At 43.9% G+C, this 21,592-nt stretch overlaps 1 protein-coding gene across 2 annotated transcripts in view; it reads right to left on the bottom strand.

The window, feature by feature from the left end:
* Positions 1–2,281: 2,281 nt before the first annotated feature.
* LOC138675150 (aldo-keto reductase family 1 member C1-like) overlaps positions 2,282–21,592 on the bottom strand; it is a 35,735-nt gene continuing 16,424 nt past the window's right edge. The window contains exons 1-10 of one of the 2 annotated variants that reach the window (XM_069763156.1): positions 10,630–11,032; positions 7,940–8,170; positions 7,592–7,759; positions 7,389–7,505; positions 7,225–7,302; positions 6,983–7,105; positions 4,035–4,144; positions 2,926–3,091; positions 2,762–2,844; positions 2,282–2,595 (exon numbers count right to left, since the gene is read on the bottom strand). In XM_069763156.1, coding sequence (XP_069619257.1) covers positions 2,553–2,595; positions 2,762–2,844; positions 2,926–3,091; positions 4,035–4,144; positions 6,983–7,105; positions 7,225–7,302; positions 7,389–7,505; positions 7,592–7,759; positions 7,940–8,170; positions 10,630–10,743 — 1,233 coding nt within the window. In that variant the 5' untranslated portion in view covers positions 10,744–11,032 and the 3' untranslated portion in view covers positions 2,282–2,552. Of the gene's footprint in view, positions 2,596–2,761; positions 2,845–2,925; positions 3,092–4,034; positions 4,145–6,982; positions 7,106–7,224; positions 7,303–7,388; positions 7,506–7,591; positions 7,760–7,939; positions 8,171–10,629; positions 11,033–21,592 lie in introns of those variants that run through there. The other variant, XM_069763155.1, reaches the window with a different exon arrangement.

Consider the following 21,592-nt stretch of genomic DNA (forward strand, 5'->3'; position numbering starts at 1 on the left):
AGTTAGGCTAGTCTGGGAGAGACACAGGAGGAGAAGGAAGTCTGAGAGAGCAGACAGGGAGGCCTGGCAGCCACGTGGAGCTGCAGCCCTCTGGAAGGAGAAGGACCCGAAGGGTTGCATATGGTGGAGCTTCTGAGGAAAGGAGCAGAGGAAAGGAACAGGGCTCAGAGGGGAACTGTGACTGGGCACCCTCAGAGCCGAAGCGCAGTACCGGGTATCGGGAGCCCGAGGCCTTAGGGGAACTGTAGGACACTTGGCAGAACCGGAGGGATGAGAACTTTATGGGATTGGCCCAAACCACACCTGAGATGCAGCAGAGCAGCACCTGAGGAGCCTGGGGCATGATAGAGTCCCTATAAAAAGGCTAAAGCTGCCCGTCATGCAGGTATCTGCAGAAAGCTTCAGGCAGCAGGGACGTCATATACAGCAAGCGCTAGTTGGAAAGGCTCACTGACCTCAACTGGAAAAGGGATTCTCCCACTGCCTCTGAGCCGACCGGGCCTCATCACCATCAGTGCCTGGTACCCTGGACTGTGGCCCGCCAACTACAGTAAACCAGGTAAAGACTTTACAACTTGCATCCTTTGTTCATTGCCCGGCGTACACCATCCTCGCCACACACTATAGGACTCCTGGGGACCCTGCTTCACCTGTGGGAAGCGATACCATCTTTGCTACAACAACATCCCCCAGAGAACCCCTTTTAAAGCAGCGTCGTCCCCCCTACTGACCGATCACCACAGGTGGCGTCACGACAAACTTTATCTACAATTCCCCTTAAAAGACCTTTCCCCCTTTTTATTGGGCGCTCAGGGCCATGGACCGGGTCGCAGCACCGATTCATCCCCTTTAAGAAGCGACCAGACCGAGTACCCTGCTGCCCTGGCGGGCACTTCACAGGCACTTAATAGAAGAGGGTGACACATACAGTATACGGGGACATGAAGATTTGTAGACAAATCTGGATGGGTTGTCAGATATGAGCTCACAATAATGACCCATGGGAACTCTGTGTTCTGCCATATAGGGGTCTGTGCCAAGCTATCAGGTAGACATGGGCAAAAAGATACGATCTACACTGATCCGGCTTCCCCCTATGTACTCCTTGGCAATGGAAAAAGGCAACATGGACACCTGTTATGTTTTAATGCCCCTGCGACATGATGAGGTCACAACGCAATTTGACAGAATATAAATGTAGCCAGTAATGTGAAATTTCTTATGAAATTACTAAAAAACATGAAAAAAAGCTATTGCATGTATTTGTTATGGGTTTACTGAGACATAGACGGTTTCAGAAGACCGCAGCGTCTGATTTCCCACACTCCTGCACTGATTAGAAGCTCCTCACCATCATATTAAATGGTGCAGGCTTCTGCTAGCAGTACAAGGGTTAAAATGTTCAGTTAAAGAGTTGCTAGAGCTTTCCAGCTGTTGATGGTCTAAGCTGTTCAGTGTTGGCCACTCCCCTTTCCCATATATACTGGCCTCTTCTTTCAGGAATGCCAGTGGTTTCTTGCTTCCTGGCTTTGGAGCTGGAAGTGCTGGTTGTATGAGGTGGTGTTTGGGATGTTTATGTAAAGACTGTTGTTTGGTTTTTCTGTTGTGTGTATTTCCTCATCCTCTTCAGTCTGTTTGTTTTTTCCTTCCTTCACTCTACGATGTTCCTCTCTGCTGTTTGTGGGTAGATATTAGTGTGATTGGTATTTTCCTTTACTACTGTACGTATTCCCTTGATAGTCTGGTTTGTGTATTTTCATACACTACTACTACCCAATTCCCTGGATTTGGGATGGAACATATTAAACGTGGATTCAGGAGCTCGGCAGGTGTGGCTAGAGTGCCCCCAGCGCAAGGGACATGGAAGGAGCCCATGGTTCGAGATATCCGACAACAATGATGCTGACCTTGGGGACACTCTCACATCATGATATCTTGATACGGATGATTTATTACTATTCATGTATCATATTTAAAGCCAGATCAGTAAAAATAAAACTTACATAGTGGAAAGCAACAGAAAAGAGTGTTTTAAAAGAAAATGATAAAAGATATTCATATAAATTTAAGGATGTTTAAAAAGCTAAGGGACCGCAATGGGCACGATCACAGATGCCCATATAGATTCTCAGCTATTTGACAACAACGTGAAAGACTTAAAATAATGAAATTGATACTGTGTATGAATATTAAAATTATTCAAGGTATTGAATTACATCATTAGTTTTTGATTAGATAAAGGGGTATTGGCAAAACTTTTAAACAGTTGACACCTTCAAAGTAAATTGCACATAAAATGTATTTTATTGCAGTATACAGAAGAATATTGTACTCTTGACTTAAAACATGGCATCATCTGAACTCAGCCTTAGAATTTCTCATTAGGTGTTAGTTTATGTGCTGTCATTTTAAATCTGAGCCATAATAAGTGCTATACCAAAGTCAGAATACATTTCATAGATCGTATATTCTCTGAAGATCACAATCTGCTATACTAAGATACTAAGACACCGGGGTTAATAGTATGAATCCAGAAAAATTGGCCAACGTTCTTAGTATTCATCATCATATGGATACTTAGGGCTTTCTTTCCAACTAAAGTAAAAGACAGAATACAAAAGTAAAGTAACTACATAAAATAAAATATGAATACAAATACCTTAATATATAATCTTAAAAATAATAATAAATAAAAGTAAATGTAAAGAAAAAAATGAATAAATATGCTCTCAGAAGCTAGAACGTCAGGAAAGACACTTACGCATCGGTAATGAAGTAACGCATGTTTTTATTGACTCCATCTAGAGATTTCATGTCTTCATCACTTAAGTCAAAGTCAAAAACCTGTAAGTGAAAAGTAATAAAAAATATTGTTGTTTTTTTTTAGATGAAGGAAATTATTCAGATTTTAATTTCTTCATTTACCTGGAAGTTTTCCTTGATCCTCTCAGAGATGAAACTTTTTGCCAAGACGACACATCCCCTCTGTAACAAATATCTCAGGGCCACCTGCGCAGGAGAGCGGTTCAGCTTCTTAGCGACTGTATTTAATACGGGGTCTTCAAGAACTTTGGGGGAATTCTGATCAACCCTGTCAGAAAAAATATAAACTAAATCTCACATTTTTATAAAATGTTGGTGAAGGGAAAGAAAACAAGCACATTGGTTAATGGTTCTCCAAAAAACAAAAAAAAGAAAAGTCATTATACGGCCGTCTGTGATGTCTCATTCTGTGAGCGACACTATTATATGAGCACTATATGTAACACTATCATATGCATATTATGGAGGATACTGTTACTACTATCACATGATAGTCACTATTACATGAGACATGATGTAAAGGGTAAGACATGGGCAATGAAACAAGTAGTTATATTCTTGTGCATAGGGGGCAGTATTATAGTAGTTATATTTTTGTATATAGGGGCAGTATTATAGTAGTTATATTCTTGTACAGGAGCAGTATTATAGTAGTTATATTCTTGTACATAGGGGGCAGTATTATAGTAGTTATATTCTTGTACATAGGGGCAGTGTTATAGTAGTTATATTCTTGTACATAGGGGCAGTATTATAGTAGTTATATTCCTGTACATAGGGGCAGTATTATAGTAGTTATATTCTTGTACATAGGAGCAGTATTATAGTAGTTATATTCTTGTACATAGGAGCAGTATTATATTAGTTATATTCTTGTACATAGGGGCAGTATTATAGTAGTTATATTCTTGTACATAGGGGCAGTATTATAGTAGTTATATTCTTGTACATAGGGGGCAGTATTATAGTAGTTATATTCTTGTACAGGGGCAGTATTATAGTAGTTATATTCTTGTACATAGGGGCAGTATTATAGTAGTTATATTCTTGTACATAGGGGGCAGTATCATAGTAGTTATATTCTTGTACAGGGGCAGTATTATAGTAGTTATATTCTTGTACAGGGGCAGTATTATAGTAGTTATATTTATATATTTGCCTTTTTTTCTGGGACACCATCAGATATAATAAAACAATGGTCTTGTTCTTACGCGCCCTTTGCTCTGCTGGACCCCAGTACACTGTATCCGACCAGCACGATATCATGAGATTTGCAGAACTCCAGTAATTTGCTCTGATTGTGGAATATGTGACATTCTACCTGTGCAGAGATATAACGGCTCATTACTATATATACCAGTGCGGATAATATGAAATTATTTAAAGAACTTATTTTCCGCCCCCCAAACGCTGATGGCCACAATCACCGTGATTCCTAAACTGGGAAAAGATCCCCTATTGTGTGCAAGCTATAGGCCCATATCCCTCATTAATGTGGATGTGAAGGTGTTCGCGAAAGTGTTAGCTGGAAGACTGAACCCTATTCTCCCTGGGTCCATCCATAGTGATCAGGTGGGCTTTGTGCCGCACAGGGAGGCCAGGGATAACACGGTGAAGACGTTGCTTCTGACCTCGTACATGCACACAGGAAAGGTACCAGCATGTTTATTATCTATTGACGCTGAGAAGGCGTTTGATCGCCTAGGCTGGACCTTTCTACGTGCCTCCCTGAAGCAACTGGGAGTGGGACCTAACATGTTGGAGAGGATTTTTGCTCTGTATCATAGGCCTACGGCCCGTTTTAGAGTGAACGGTACCCTTTCCCCGCCCATTGACATAAGAAACGGGACCCGTCAGGGTTGCCCCCTTTCCCCCTTACTTTATATCCTTGCGATGGAGCATCTGGCAGTGGCATTACGGAAGACTCCTGATATTGAGGGTCTGCGGATTGGCCAACATGAGTTTAAGATATCTCTGTATGCGGATGATTTATTGCTGTACATTACCAACCCGACCGTGGCTTTTCCTGTACTCCTCCGAGAGTTCCGTAGGTTCGGGGAGGTTTCAAACTTTAAAGTCAACTACTCCAAGACGGAGGCGCTCAATATCTCCCTGCCTGATGATCTAGTCTCTCAGCTTCAGGCGTCCTTCTCTTTTAAGCGGAAGACCGATGCCTTAAAATATTTAGGAGTCTTAATACCTGCTGACATTAGCGCAACATATGCTCTGAACTACGTCCCGCTCCTGCAGAAAACTATCTCGGACCTTAAACGGTATGGCAGACCTCAGCTATCTTGGTTCGGACGGGTGGGAGTGGTCAAAATGGATATTTTACCCCGATTCCTCTATCTTTTTCAGACTGCTCCAGTGCAGGTTCCGGATTGCTTTTTCAGGCGCCTGCAGTCAGCTATCAATAGCTTTATTTGGGGAACTAAGAAGCCGCGGACTCGATTCTCAGTGTTAGTGAGACCCAAGACTAAAGGGGGGGTAGGCCGTCCTGATTTTAAACGTTATTATCAGGCAGTCTTGCTCTCTAGGATTGTCGACTGGAGGTTTGGTGATGCTCATAAACAGTGGGTGCTCCTGGAGAAACTTTTATCGCCCTCTTCTTTGTACTGGCTGCCTTGGCTGGGGGGGACCGGACGCCCACCTGTGTCGAGTTTTGCTCCACTCACACAGATTGTTTTGAGGTTCTGGGATAGATCCTATGTGAAATTACGCCTGACCTCCCGATTGAGCAGACTGAGTCCCCTTTTTGACAATCCGGCCTTTCCCCCAGCAATGAATAGATCTACGTATCTGTGTTGGTCACGACTTGACGGGGTGGGACTGGGTCAGGTGAAGGATAAGCTTGCGGGGCTCTCCGGCATGCGGGGGTTACGAGGTTCTGATCTTACGACACCGCTGTCCTGGCTGGAGTTTCTGCAATTGCGGAGCTTTCTTTCCAGTGTGCCGATGGGGGCGCTGACACCATTTGAGTCCCTGATGCTCCCTACCGAGGGTCCCTCCCACGTGGTTTCGGTGCTCTATGGCCTGGTCTTGAATTCACTTCCCCCTACTACGCTTGGATTTATGGAGGCTTGGGAGAGGGACCTGGGGATCACCTTTTCTGAGGCGGATAGTCTAAAAATCTTCACTCTTGCACATAAGATGACGATGTCCAGTCAGGCGCAGGAGAGGAATTATAAATTACTGACATGCTGGTATAGGTGTCCCGTCCTTCTCCACAGGATTAACCCGGAGATCTCGGACGCCTGCTGGAGATGTGGCTCCGCCACGGGCTCTATGCTTCATGTTTGGTGGTCCTGTGGTCCCCTGCAACCCTTCTGGAACTCAGTCTTTGATGCCTTTCATTTGATGACTGGGGTCCGCCACGAGCCCTCCCCCCAAATGGCCCTACTGTCCCTGATACCCAGTTCGATAGCTTCCGTTAAAAAGGGGATCCTGAGATTTTGCCTCATAGCTGCTAGGGCAGTTATTCCCCGACATTGGAGGTCCACTGAGGTCCCCTCCACGGAGGAATAGATAGCTGAAATGGATAGATTACATCGTCTAGAGTCGCTGGTGGCGGGTGATGGTGATGCTGCATATGTCCAGGGACGCACCTGGTTCCTCTGGCAATCCTTCAAGGAGAGCACAGGGTTCCTGACTTGGCTGCGTACATACTCCTAATTCTCAATACGTGGGCGTATACATTGCTGGGTCTCCCTTAATCCCCCCTTCTTCCCCATTCCCCCCCCCCCCCCTTTTTTTTCTCTCTCTTCTTCTCTTTCTTTCTTTTTCTCCTATCTCTACAATTGCTTTTCTTACAGGTTCTGTATCCTGTATCCATGTCCCGAGGTGATTCTCAAGATGAGAAGCATGTACCCTTTATGTGCCAGAGTCCTTGTTCAACTACACTTGTGCTGTGTTCTCAGAGGCGTAATGTATAGCTCTGGACATTGTAATGATTCGTTTTATTGTTTTTCCTGTTTAAAATTTCAATAAATATATTTACTGAAAAAAAAAAAAGAACTTATTTTCCAGAAACAGCGCCACAACTGTCTATGGGTTATATCTGGTATTGCAATATCGCACAACCTGTAAGGAAGATTGGCACTTTTTCTAATTCTTTAGGATATTTATGTGTGATTGATCCTTACTGGTCGGTGATATGTACCTGGTTGCACACTGGTTTGTACTTCAGTCCTGGCATGTTGAGAATCAGCTCCAGTTGCCGGCGGTTAAAATTGGAGACTCCGATGGATCGGACGAGGCCGGCGTCTCTGCACGCTTCCATAGCCTAGAGGTTATGGTAAGATAATTAGAGAGATGTTCCATCCGAAAATGGGAATCTTACCCCGTATGGTGGAGGAGAAGTTATTCTCCCCACAGTCACCCATAATCTTTCATATATTTTACCTTCCATGTTTCTCGGATATCTGTGTTATGAAAAATCAATTTCCCATTTTCGTCTGTGGGAAAGGGATCATCTCCAGGCTGGAGGAAAAAAAGAGTTCACATATAATGTCTTCTGCTCTGATCTGATTGGGAGCCACGGTCGATCCACACATATATCTACAAACCTTGAACTCCATGGGGGTGTGTATTAGGAAGAGATCAATGTAATCCAGCTGAAGATCCTTCAGAGATTTCTCCAGTCCCAGTCGGACCCTCTCAGGAGTGTGGTTATTATTCCAAAGCTGAAGAATAAATTAAAAACCTGTAACAGCTCGTCATCGCCACCTAGTGGCCATGTTAAAGTGAAAACAATATTTTGATTGGCCACCTTCCCAGTGTAAAAAATGTCTTCCCTCTTCACAGTCCCATCCGCAATCTTTGATCTAATGGCTTCTCCGACCTGGACCTCATTCCTGTATAAAAAGGCGCAGTCGATGTGGCGGTATCCGACGTCAATGGCGGCCTTGGTGCTCTCACCGGCCTGTTCTTTGGTGTACTGTGCGGAATAAGATGACATTTTTATGAATCTCAATGTTTCCCTGTGAAATAACTAAAGCACGGAGTGATGGCACAGTGTCCCAAATAGGGAAACATTGCGGTGGCGAGAGACCAGCAGTAATGCCGCTTTGCTTTGGATTCAATGCTACAGCCTGTGCTTTATGTCTGATGCACTCACCGTGTGCGGGGCGAAGGTGCCAAATCCGACCACCGGCATTTTATTCCCATCATTCAGCACTAAGTAGGAGTCTGGCTTCAGAGCCATGGTGCAATGTGTCCCAGTGTCTCGCAGTGCACAAGGTGCTGCCTGTATTTTGTCTAGTCCTTCCCCAACCGTACAGCCCGTTCGACAGGTCAGTGAAGGCAGACGCCTATTCGGCAGAGATTCTGCATTGTCATTGCATAACACCTACATATGGGATGGGAAAATGTGAATGAAGGGAGAGGTCACAGAGAAACTCTAGAAGGCTGTTTCTTCACGATTGCTCCATAAGAAGTGAACTAGGAAAAAAAAACATAAAGGGGAAAAGGTTCCCTCTTGATCCCAAGTGTGGACCAGATAAGATCAATGTTGATGTTTCCGAGTATTGATCAAACTGGAGCGACATGATCCAGAGTGTCAATCAGACCAGATCACCAACAAGTATCACAACTGTCAATTAGAAAGAATGAACTTTCATAATTCCGTTTGTGGATCACATCGAATCGTCATCCTGGAATCCTAAGCATCAATCATAACAATCATGATCCACAGGATCGATCAGGATCAGACGAATTGAAAATTTGTAATCCCTAGTGTGTATCAGACCATATGAATATTCACGATCATGAGAGTCGATCAGATCAATGTTTATATTTCTGAGCGTCGATCAGTCCGGAATCAAAATTATTAATCGAGAGCCTGGATCAAACTGGATCAACATTCACGATCACGAGAGTCGATCAGATCAATGTTTATATTTCTGAGCGCCGATCAGTCCGGAATCAAAATTATTAATCGAGAGCCTGGATCAAACTGGATCAACATTCACGATCATGAGAGTCGGTCAGATCAATGTTCATATTTCTGAGCGTCGATCAGTCCAGAATCAAAATTATTAATCGAGAGTCTGGATCAAACTGGATCAACATTCACGATCATGAGAGTCGATCAGATCAGTGTTTTATGTTTTTGAGCATCGATCAGTCCGGAATCAACATTCATGATCCTGAGAATCAATCAGACCAGATCGTTATTTTGGGATCGCAAGTGTGATCAGACCGTATCACCACCCAGGATCCCAGTGTTGATCATAATATTCATGATCCTGTGTTTCAAACAGACCAGATCGTCATTTGTGTGACCACAAGTCTCAAGTCGATCCACATTCGATCAGACCGGATCAACATTCATGATCCCGAGAGTCAATCAAAGCGGATCATCAAGCAGGATCACAAGTGGATCAACATTCAATCAGACATGCGTTGACATGAGCGTTAATGTTATTTCATTCTAAGAAATCATATAAGCCATTTTCTTAAGCTATGGACGGTGCTCGCAGCGACCAGCTCCTGATGTGACCGCTCGATCACCGGCTGATCTAATCTTTTAGTATTATTTTTTTCACATCTCGCCCTTATAATCAGAAGAGGAGCTGAGGTTGAGTATTAATAATCATTCGTTTCTGTACTGTTACATCAGCTCATGTGATCTGATAACACCGGCTGATCATACAGTAATATATTATGTAATGTGACATCCTCGTATGTAAATATCGTTCTCTCCGTTATTTACATTTACCTAACAGTGGCCACTAGGGGGCACATATTTACCTAAAATAAAACTGATTTGTCATCATTCTTCAGCATATGACGATGTCTATGAACTTTGCTCAGGTTTATACATTAACTCTATTACTCGATACTAGATTCACATTATGGTTCTTCCAGCAGATGGTAAAAAGATGGGTCTGTTAGGTTCTAGAAGACACTTTCTGAAATCAGACCAATCATCCGAATCATCAAATCTCAGGTCAATTGTGCATGTATTTGGCAAATGTCCCTTTAAGGAGTATTCCCATCTCGGACAATTAGGTAGGGGAGGGGGATATTTGTGCTGCAAACTTATCCCTCCTTTCACCCACCCCGGAACTCCCTCATCTTTCCTGGTAACGTCTCCAGGACAGACCCTTTGGTGCATGATTTACATAAACCACACCCATTTGGCTCAGTAGCAGAGTGGACATGTCTTCTTGTGAGAACTGGAAATCTAAAACCTTGGATGATACTCGTGAATCGAAAGTACTCTGAAGTCTCGAGTTGCCCTGAATAGTCATGTATAGTTCTATAGTTTTCCTCCCACATTGATCTTCACTGCAATGCTGTTATACACTGTATAGTTTTTTGCAGTGTGTCATGACTTTCTCTCCCTATCTCTCCCTATCTCTGTGGCTGTCCAGATTGATTACAAAATGGCTGCTGCATTCCCTGCCTTTGCTTTTATACTGGCTATGATAGTTCCTTCTGATTGGCTGTGCAATACCATGTGATATGGTGGTTGCAAGGCATTATGGGGAAGTCCGATTGAGGTCATGTGATCCTAATCTGGCTGATGAAATCTCCTGCAATGTGTTAAATAGCAGTGGCCATTTTAGGTGATTCACGTGAAGCAAATTGAATCGTAAATTGTACGAGTTCGGCTAGTTCAGCTAATTCCTAAAATTCACCACAAATTTGATTTGCATCAAATCAATTGACTCTTATAATATCAATGATATTATCTATTCACATAGACCCAACATATCCCATAGCTCATTATAAATCAATCTAAAAGAATGAGGTAGCACATTCCAGAGAAGTGGTGCAGCACCAGAGAAATGTTAGGCTCACCAGTTGAGACACATTCTCCAAGTCCTTCTCCGGGTGGGCAATAGAGCCACAGGCGTCGATGCAGCATCTAGATGGAGCACACGAACACGGACAGCTGAAGGACTGGAATACCATAGGTATACAGGTGGAATGCTGGAAACTGTAGGCAAGCAGGCAGAATGCTAAAAAATGCTGGCAGGCTGGAAATGTCCAAGGGACCACAGGGAAGCATTTAGTATGCTGGAAATTGCTGGCAGGTGGAAGACATCCAGGAGACCAAAGGCAGGAAGGCGTGATGCTGGAAAGTGCTGGCAGGTGCAAGACATACTTTCCTGGAAGGTATGCGAGATATCGGAAACTTCTGGCAGGCGGGAAACGTCCAGGAGACCACACGGAAGTATTTAGTATGCTCAAAACTGCTGTCAGATGGAAGAAATCCAGGGGACCAGAAGCAGGAAGGCAGGATTCTTGAATGCGCTGGGCAGGTGAGAGACATACAGGAGGCTGCAAGAAGGTATGCGGGTTGCAGGAAACTGCTGGCAGGCAGGAGATGTCCGGGAGACCATAGGAAAGCAGGTGGAAGACGTCCAGTAGACCACAGGCTAACAGGTGAGATGCTGGAAACAAGTGGCAGGCATAGATATCCAGGAGACCACAGGCAACCAGGCTGGATATTGGAAATTTCTGGCAGACGGGAGACATCCAGGAGACCGCAGGCAGGTAGGCAGATTGCCGGATTGCAGGCAGGGTCCGTCCAGGGAACGGCAGACAGCAGCTGAGTAGGTCAAGGTGCATGATGCAAGCCAGAGTCTAGTAACACTGAAGTTGTAATAAAGTCCTGGAAGTCGCAAGCAGACAGGAGACATCCTGGAGACCACTGACAGGAACTGTACACAGGCAAACTAATTTCAAACTAGAAAGTCTTAATTCCACGACATAGGTGTGTGATTTGTGAGGCCTTATGTAGGCCTTGGAATTTCAACGCATGGGAGTACGCGGGCCTTGATGTGGAGCACAAGAAAGTCTAGCAGACTGGGGGGAAGGAAGCAAAGCAAGGGGCAGATGTGTAACAAGACATATTGGAGGTTCGGATTATGAGCATGATAGTCATAGATCATTGGTAAGACTGAGAGCATGGAATGGTGGTAGACAGGGATGAGGGAGGAGATGTAAGGCGATACAGTGGAGAGGTTTTGTGGGTGACAGTGATAGGTTAATGGTATATTGTGGGTGACCAGTGCAGTGGCTGGCCTATGGGGAAGGCATTGGTTTATTGGTTGGCAAGGAATATGAGCCTATCTGTTACATTCAGGGTGAGTTGGTATTAGGAAAGTTTAGGGAGGTGAGCACTGACTAGTAATGACTTTTGTCGTGTGGTCATGACTCCATGTGGAAAGAGGGGTGGCAAGAGGCAAAGAATCTATAAAAGAGGCATATGGCTGGCACATGGTATGGAGGAATTTTTGGCTGGCACTGTGTTTTGCACCTGACACTTAAAAAGCACCCAGAAAATCAGGGAGCAAAAAGTTGTCCACCGCAGCATGTGACTGCCGGATGGTCTTTTGTTCCTCTTTTGTGTTCTTGTTTTGTCTGCCCAAAGGTTGACATTTACACCATGCCTTTCTCCGTGTAGGCATTTTTTGATTTTTTTTGCTATTTTTATGGAAATATATTTATTTTAATAATGATTTCTGCATTTCATATTATTACTGTATTCAATTACATTTTGTATTTGATTTTTTAGACTGTTTTTTTTTGTCTTTGTCCAGAACTTTCTTGTCTGATAAGGACTGTTTCTTTATATTTTTGGTTATTTTAGCTTATTAGCAACATTATAGCTGTATTTAAATAGTGCTGCAGTGCAAAGCATGGGAGCAAAGTAGCAGCCTTTGCCTCTTATGAGTCACTAGATGGTGGCCCGATTCTAAAGCATCGGGTATTCTAGAATATGTATGTACGTCGCGCTGTGAGTGGGGGTTAAATTCCGCCCCAATATCGCTGATTGGTTGCGACCAATCAGCGAAGCGTCATTGAAATCCCGCACCAATTTGCTGCCGAACTGCGTTTCGCTGATTGGTCATGGTTGGCCAGGCACAACTAATCACCGAAGCGGTGTTTAAATCCCGTGGCAATATCGCTGATTGGTCGCGGCCGGCCGCGTAATATATAGCACAGCCATGTAGTATATAGCAGCCACGTACTATATAGCACAGCCACATAGTATATAGCACAGCCACATAGTATATAGCACAGCCACATACTATATAGCAGCCACATACTATATAGCAGCCACACACTATATAGCACAGCCCACGTAACAGACAGCCACGTAGTATATAGCACAGCCACGTAGTATATAGCAGCCACGAAGTATGTAGCACAGTCCACGTAATATATAGCACAGCCCACGCAGTATATAACACAGGCTACGTAGTATATAACACAGCCCACACAGTATATAACACTGCCCACATAGTATACAGCAGCCAGGCAGTATATAACTCATCCACGTAGTATATAGCACAGCCCACGTAACACAGACAGCCACGTAGTATATAGCACAGCCACGTAGTATATAGCAGCCACATAGTATATAGCAGCCACGTAGTATATAGCACAGCCTACGTAATATATAGCACAGCCCACGCAGTATATAACACAGGCGACATAGTATATAGCACAGCCCACGCACTATATAACACTGCCCACGTAGTATATAGCAGCCAGGCAGTATATAACACAGCCCACGTAATATATAGCACAGCCCACATAGTATATAACACGCATCGGGTATTCTAGAATATGTATGTATGTACATCGCGCTTAGCACAGCCACGTAGTACATAGCACAGCCACGTAGTATATAACACAGCCACATAGTATATAGCTCAGCCACATAGTATATAGCACAGCCACATAATATATAGCACAGCCACGTAATATATAGCACAGCCACATAGTATATAGCAGCCACATAGTATATAGCACAGCCGACATAATATATAGCACAGCCCAAGCAGTATATAACACAGGCCACATAGTATATAACACAGCCCATACAGTATATAGCACAGCCCACGTAGTATATAACACAGCCAACGTAGTATATAACACAGCCCACGCAGTATATAATACAGCCCACGTAGTATATAACACAGCCCACGTAGTATATAACACAGCCCACGCAGTATATAACACTGCCCGCGAGACCGCTAAGTCATCTGGGTAATGTCGCAATGCATCTCTGGGAACGGAAGCTGGCGGCCGCATCACGCGCATCGGTGGACGTCGGAAGGTGAGAATAGCACAATTTTTTTTTTTTTTATTATTTTTAACATTGGTCCGGGATGGGGCGACACACTGGCACTGACTGGAGGGGAGTAGGACGGGGCCAATTCGCGGCCGGACTAAGCCTGTCGCTGATTGGTCGCGGCCTGTCGGCCGCAACCAATCAGCGACGCAGGTTTTCCGTTACAGACAGACAAACAGACAAACAGATGGAAGTACCCCTTAGACAATTGTATAGATAGATGAGGCTCACAAATCATTGGCTTTAAACATGGGTCTATACATAAATCCAGTTTATGCTGGGACATAAATATTTTTTTGATTTTTGGAACATTCAGTCCTGCTCACATAAATCCCCTTCCTAACACCCTATTTACAGTATGTATTGCAGAGGTTACAATGTATTTATGGAGCGCACTCAGGAGCTGAGCTCACTCAATACACAGTGGACTGAAAAAGCCAGTCTTCTTTGCAACAGGTCACAGGCCAGTGCCTAGGGCGACAATACTAAAAGGCGTCACTTCGTGGTTATACTTTTTGTTCTTTCATATTTATGTATGTTTTCCTACTGGACAAAATGCCCAAATTCACAACCCCTACCAAGTACCACTCCCTCATACAAGAGCAGCAGCAGGTTACCCATACACAACATCAATAGAGTGACCCATATAAAAATCACCCATCGACAAATCAACATATTGTAAATTTTTTTACAATTTAAATATACAATTGAAACAAGATATTACGGTAATAAAAACAAACACAAAAAAACCCCAGCAAACTAATGGAAAGAGGTAGCGCATTCCAAAGTATTGTTGCAGCACAAGAGAAGTCTTGGAGATGGGAATGAAAGGTTCAGATTATGGAGGATGTTATGAAAATGTCAGGAGCGTTTCCCTATAAAAAACAATATTTCTGTAAATCACTTCCGTGTTTTCATCTATTGGAAATGTATTCCCTGTAGGCTTGAAAAAGCGAGAGAGAGAAGAAAAGTGGGAGCGAGAGAGGGAAAGGGAGGGAGAGATGTTTAGAGGTATCAAGATAGTGGACACGATTCATGAAATTGACGCAGAGTCAAAAAGTCCTTTTTTTCTTGTCTTCAACTGATTTTGCACAAAATCACTAAAATTTTGTAAAAATTTTGATGTACTCAAAATTACACCACGGGAGGAACTGACTTGAAATTGTGCTAAATTTTGCTACTTTTTAAAAAGTTCCAATTTATGAATTAAATACATATGGAATTGCTAAAAGCCGCCAACAAAAAAAAGACAGGCTGGCAAATATAAAATAAACTTAAAAAAGGTGCAAAGAACATAATGAATTGGGTGCAAACAAAGGCGCAAAACACACAAAACTAGACAAAAAACAGTAGCAAAGGCAATGGTGAATCAGGGCCAATGTGTTTTTTTTTTCGGTGTGGAAGCTTCACGCAAATGTGATTTTGATGTTTGTTTGTTTCTTATTTTACATATGCAGCATGTTAGTTTCTCTTGCATAGATTCACCTTTTGGTGCCAGATTGTACCCATTGACGTCAATAAGTTCCCTAAATCCAAAGGTTAAACATCTGGGTTGGCATTGTTTCTTTAAATTTTTTGGTGGTTTTCCTGAACAAAAAGTGCACAGAAAAACATATGAGTACCGTAAGTGTCGAAAATGCGTGTGAATTCTAGATGCAGAAACTTTTGAGATCAACACACAAAATCGGGACAAAACACCAAATGCGTGAACCCAACCTAAAACAAATAAAAAATTTGGTGCGAGTCTTGAATCTTGAAAGACAGTTTTTTTGGCAGTAATTGCAGCAGACTTCTGATGCCTTTAGCTCAAATAATCTCTCCCGTTGTGGTTACAATCTACTTCTACACAAGCCTAAGTAATGTGCAGGTAGGTGGGATGGTGCAAAAGAGGAACCGCCATGCAGCAGACCCACACTCATGTGTTATGATGCGGTGGTCTAGGAGCAACATGGAACGAGCTCTGAAGGAAGTGGTAACTGTACTGACCGCAGTCCCTAAGCTCAACACAACACTAGAAGCAGCCGTGGAATGCTCCTAACTCTCCCTATGCATCTCGTCACAGCCTAAGAGCTAACTACCCCTAAAGACAGAAGCAGGAAAACTATCTTGCCTCAGAGAAAATCCCCAAAGCATAGATTAGCCCCCCACAAATAATGACTGTGAGTGGAGAGGGAAAAGACATACACAGAATGAAACCAGGATGAGCACAGGAGGCCAGTCTAGCTTGATAAATAGGACAGGATGTAATACTGTGCGGTCAGTATAAAACACTACAAAAATCCACGCAGAGTTTACTAAAAATCTCCACACCTGACTAAAGGTGTGGAGGGTACATCTGCTTCCCAGAGCTTCCAGCAAGACAGAATTAATTCATACTGATAAGCTGGACAAACATAGAAAGCACTGAACGGATAAGTCCACAATCTGTGAACAGAGCAAGTAAGAACTTAGCTTTGCTGAACTGGTCAGGAAAACAGGAAAATCCAAAGAGATGTAAATCCAACCAGAAACCATTTACAAGTGGCACTAGCTGAAGAAACAGCCAGACCTAAATAGCCGAGCAGAAGAGAAGATAAGTGGAGGCAGCTGATGACAGCTAACTCCAAGGAGCAGCCATACCACTTGAAACCACAAGAGGGAGCCCAAGAGCAGAACTCACAAAAGTGCCACTTACAACCACCGGAGGGAGCCCAAGAGCGGAATTCACAACAGTACCCCCCCCCTTGAGGAGGGGTCACCGAACCCTCACCAGAGCCCCCAGGCCGATCAGGATGAGCCAAATGAAAAGCACGAACCAAGTCGGCGGCATGGACATCGGAGGCAACAACCCAAGAATTATCTTCCTGGCCATAACCCCTCCACTTGACAAGATACTGAAGCCTCCGCCTCGAAAAACGAGAATCCAAAATCTTCTCAACCTCATATTCCAACTCTCCCTCAACCAACACCGGGGCAGGAGGGTCAACCGAGGGAACAACGGGCACCACATATCTCCGCAACAAAGATCTATGGAAAACATTATGAATGGCAAAAGAGGCTGGAAGAGCCAAACGAAACGACACCGGATTAATAATTTCAGAAATTTTATAAGGACCAATAAACCGAGGCTTAAACTTAGGGGACGAAACCTTCATAGGAACATGACAAGAAGACAACCAAACCAAATCCCCCACACGAAGCCGGGGACCAACACACCGACGGCGGTTAGCAAAACGTTGAGCCCTTTCCTGAGACAACGTCAAATTGTCCACCACATGAGTCCAAATCTGCTGCAGCCTGTCCACCACAGAATCAACACCAGGACAATCAGAAGGCTCAACCTGGCCAGAAGAAAAGCGAGGATGAAAACCAAAATTACAAAAGAAAGGTGAAACCAAAGTAGCCGAACTAGCCCGATTATTAAGGGCAAACTCGGCCAAAGGCAAGAAAGACACCCAATCATCCTGATCAGCAGACACAAAGCATCTCAAATAGGTCTCCAAGGTCTGATTAGTTCGCTCAGCTTGGCCATTAGTCTGAGGATGAAACGCCGAAGAAAAAGACAAATCAATGCCCATCCTAGTACAAAAGGACCGCCAAAATCTAGAGACAAACTGAGAACCTCTGTCAGACACAATATTCTCCGGAATGCCATGCAAACGAACCACATGCTGAAAATACAATGGAACCAGATCTGAGGAGGAAGGCAACTTAGGCAAAGGTACCAGATGGACCATTTTAGAGAACCGGTCACAAACAACCCAGATAACAGACATCTTCTGGGAAACAGGAAGATCCGAAATAAAATCCATGGAAATATGCATCCAGGGCCTCTCAGGGACCGGCAAAGGCAAAAGCAATCCACTAGCGCGGAAACAGCAAGGCTTGGCTCGGGCGCAAGTCCCACAGGATTGCACAAAAGCACGGACATCGCGCGACAAGGACGCCCACCAAAAGGACCTAGCAACCAAATCTCTGGTACCAAAAATCCCAGGATGACCAGCCAACACTGAACAATGAACCTCAGAAATCACCTTACTTGTCCATCTATCAGGAACAAACAGCTTCCCCACAGGACAGCGGTCAGGCCTATCAGCCTGAAATTCCTGAAGCACCCGTCACAAATCAGGAGAGACGGCAGAAAGAATCACCCCTTCCTTAAGAATGCCAACCGGCTCAAGGACTCCAGGAGAATCAGGCGAAAAACTCCTAGAGAGGGCATCAGCCTTAACATTCTTAGATCCCGGAAGATACGAGACCACAAAATCAAAACGGGAGAAAAACAGGGACCATCGAGCCTGTCTAGGATTAAGCCGCTTGGCCGACTCGAGGTAAATCAGATTCTTATGATCGGTCAGGACTACAACGCGGTGCTTAGCTCCCTCAAGCCAATGTTGCCATTCCTCAAACGCCCACTTCATAGCCAACAACTCCCGATTGCCGACATCATAATTGCGTTCCGCAGGCGAAAACTTTCTGGAAAAAAAAGCACACGGTTTCATCAAAGAACCATCAGACTCCCTCTGAGACAAAACGACCCCTGCCCCAATCTCAGAAGCGTCGACCTCAACCTGAAAAGGAAGAGAAACATCCAGCTGACGCAAGACAGGGGCAGAAGTAAATCGGCGTTTAAGCTCCTGAAAGGCCTCAACAGCCGCAGAGGACCAATTCGTCACATCCGCGCCTTTCTTCGTCAAATCAGTAAGGGGCTTAACCACACTGGAAAAGTTGGCAATGAAACGGCGATAGAAATTAGCAAAGCCCAAAAATTTTTGAAGGCCCTTCACAGATGTGGGTTGAATCCAGTCATGAATAGCTTGGACCTTAACAGGATCCATTTCTATAGACGAGGGAGAAAAAATAAAACCCAAAAAAGAGACCTTCTGAACTCCGAATAGGCACTTAGATCCCTTCACAAACAAAGCATTATCACGAAGGATCTGGAACACCATCCTGACCTGCTTCACATGAGACTCCCAATCATCGGAAAAAATCAAAATATCATCCAAATATACGACCATGAATTTATCAAGATAATTGCGGAAAATATCATGCATGAAAGACTGGAACACAGATGGAGCATTAGAGAGCCCAAATGGCATCATTCAAAATGGCCTTCGGGCGTATTAAAGGCCATTGAGGGTCACCACGCAGCAAGGATATGATGATTTTTACTTGCTGAATGGGATCACCAGAAGAACGGGGTTTCAAAGCAAAAAACAATTTGCAGTTATTTTTAAAGTTCAAAAACTTGGATCTGTCCCCAAAAAACAAATCAGGAGTAGGAATTCTAGGCTCTAAAGCCGGAGTCTGAACAACATAATCTTGGATATTCTGTACTCTTGCAGCAAGTTGATCCACACGAGAAAACAAACCCTGAACATCCATGCCAGAGCATATATCCTGAACCACCCAGATATCAAGAGAAAAAAAAAGAGACAAACTAGAGCACAGAAAAAAAAATGGTTCAGAACTTTCTTTTCCTTCTTTTGAGCTGCATTTAATTCATTTTTGGCCACTTGTACTGTTATGATGCGGTGGTCTAGGAGCAACATGGAACGAGCTCTGAAGGAAGTGGTAACTGTACTGACCGCAGTCCCTAAGCTCAACACAACACTAGAAGCAGCCGTGGAATGCTCCTAACTCTCCCTATGCATCTCATCACAGCCTAAGAGCTAACTACCCCTAAAGACAGAAGCAGGAAAACTATCTTGCCTCAGAGAAAATCCCCAAAGGATAGATTAGCCCCCCACAAATAATGGCTGTGAGTGGAGAGGGAAAAGACAGACACAGAATGAAACCAGGATGAGCACAGGAGGCCAGTCTAGCTTGATAGATAGGACAGGATGGAATACTGTGCGGCCAGTATAAAACACTACAAAAATCCACGCAGAGTTTACAAAAAATCTCCACACCTGACTAAAGGTGTGGAGGGTAAATCTGCTTCCCAGAGCTTCCAGCAAGACAGAATTAATTCATACTGATAAGCTGGACAAACATAGAAAGCACTGAACGGATAAGTCCACAATCTGTGAACAGAACAGAGCAAGTAAGAACTTAGCTTTGCTGAACTGGTCAGGAAAACAGGGAAATCCAAAGAGATGTGAATCCAACCAGAAACCATTTACAAGTGGCACTAGCTGAAGGAACAGCCAGACCTAAATAGCCGAGCAGAAGAGAAGATAAGTGGAGGCAGCTGATGACAGCTAACTCCAAGGAGCAGCCATACCACTTGAAACCACAAGAGGGAGCCCAAGAGCAGAACTCACAAAAGTGCCACTTACAACCACCGGAGGGAGCCCAAGAGCGGAATTCACAACACTCATGGTCGAGGTCTACACTTCCCTCCTTTCTCACAGTAATCCTCTCTCCAACTGCTCGACTTGACTCTTTACCTTCCGGCCATTACTCTCCTAGTCATGTGAAAATGCACAGGACAGGACACATGCTCACTTCACACATATGCCAGTTTTACCTTTCTCAGCAAAATGACTTACTGACATCAGGTAGAAGATCCCTTTCCCACCGGTTAAGCATCCTCTCAGAAGTTCTGTAGTACGCCTTGACTCGATGAATGACTCTTCTGTGGTCTATGTCTCTTCTCTGAAGGCAGTCTCTAATGGAAACAGGTGTGGATCCTGTCTCCCTAACTCTCAGGTCCTCTGCTTCCAGATCAGGAGCTCTCTGGAATATCTTGATCACTACTCATGGACACTCCTGTAGCCAATAGTCCATATGCAAACTTGTTCCTTCTATTTCTGCATCTTAAGATAGGTGGTGACACAACCTTCATTATGGTGATCGCAGGACAGTATTCTGGGACATACACGCAGGGAGCTCGTGGAACATTGTTCTCTCGTTAGTTCCCTGCTTTGAACCTTGGGAAGAGCCACACACTATTTTAACCGCAACTACCATTGTTTCCAGTTGCCAGTTATAGGTGATACTTGATTTATTTCCCTAAAGGATGTTAGTGTTGTTTCTCCTCTCGACTCACTTGACCCAGCCATAGTTTTTGTAATCTGTCTTTTTAAGTGGTTGCGTGAACGCAGAGAGGAATGTACCAAAGACTCTTCCACCTAACACTCATGTGCTTACTACAACACTTACTGAGAAACTCATGTAGATTGGGGTGACTCAGTTACATCAACAAAGCGTCAAATATGGATAAATATGGAGAGTTTGCACATTCGATATGTGCCTGCCCTAAACAACAGCTGCCAGAGAAGTGCCAGTGACTAGGTGGGTCTGTAGACGCCCACCTAGGTGGACAACTATTTCCCAATGATTCTGCTAAATTATTTCTCCCTGTTCAATTATCTGTATTGACTATCTGGAACTTAATAAAACCACTGTAAAGAATCAGTATCCTCTGCCACTCATCCTTGATCTCTACAACCAGCTGTTCGGAGCCCGTTGGTTCACCAAGCTTGATTTCAGGGGGCTGTATAACCTTATTCATATCAAGGAAGGGGATGAGTGGAAGACAGCATATAATAATTCCGAGGGTCACCATCACTATCTTGTGATATCTTTTGAGCTAAGAACTTCCACAGCTGGTTTTCAAAATAGTGTTAATGTTCAGAGACGTAAGTGGTCAATATGTGATTATCTATCTGGACAACATCTAGGTTTATTCACTTGATGAGTCACACATCAGATGTGAACGTATTGTATTTCACAGACACAGTGTCA

The sequence above is a fragment of the Ranitomeya imitator genome, chromosome 4 (assembly GCF_032444005.1).
Source record: "Ranitomeya imitator isolate aRanImi1 chromosome 4, aRanImi1.pri, whole genome shotgun sequence".
Taxonomy (NCBI): Eukaryota; Metazoa; Chordata; class Amphibia; order Anura; family Dendrobatidae; genus Ranitomeya; species Ranitomeya imitator.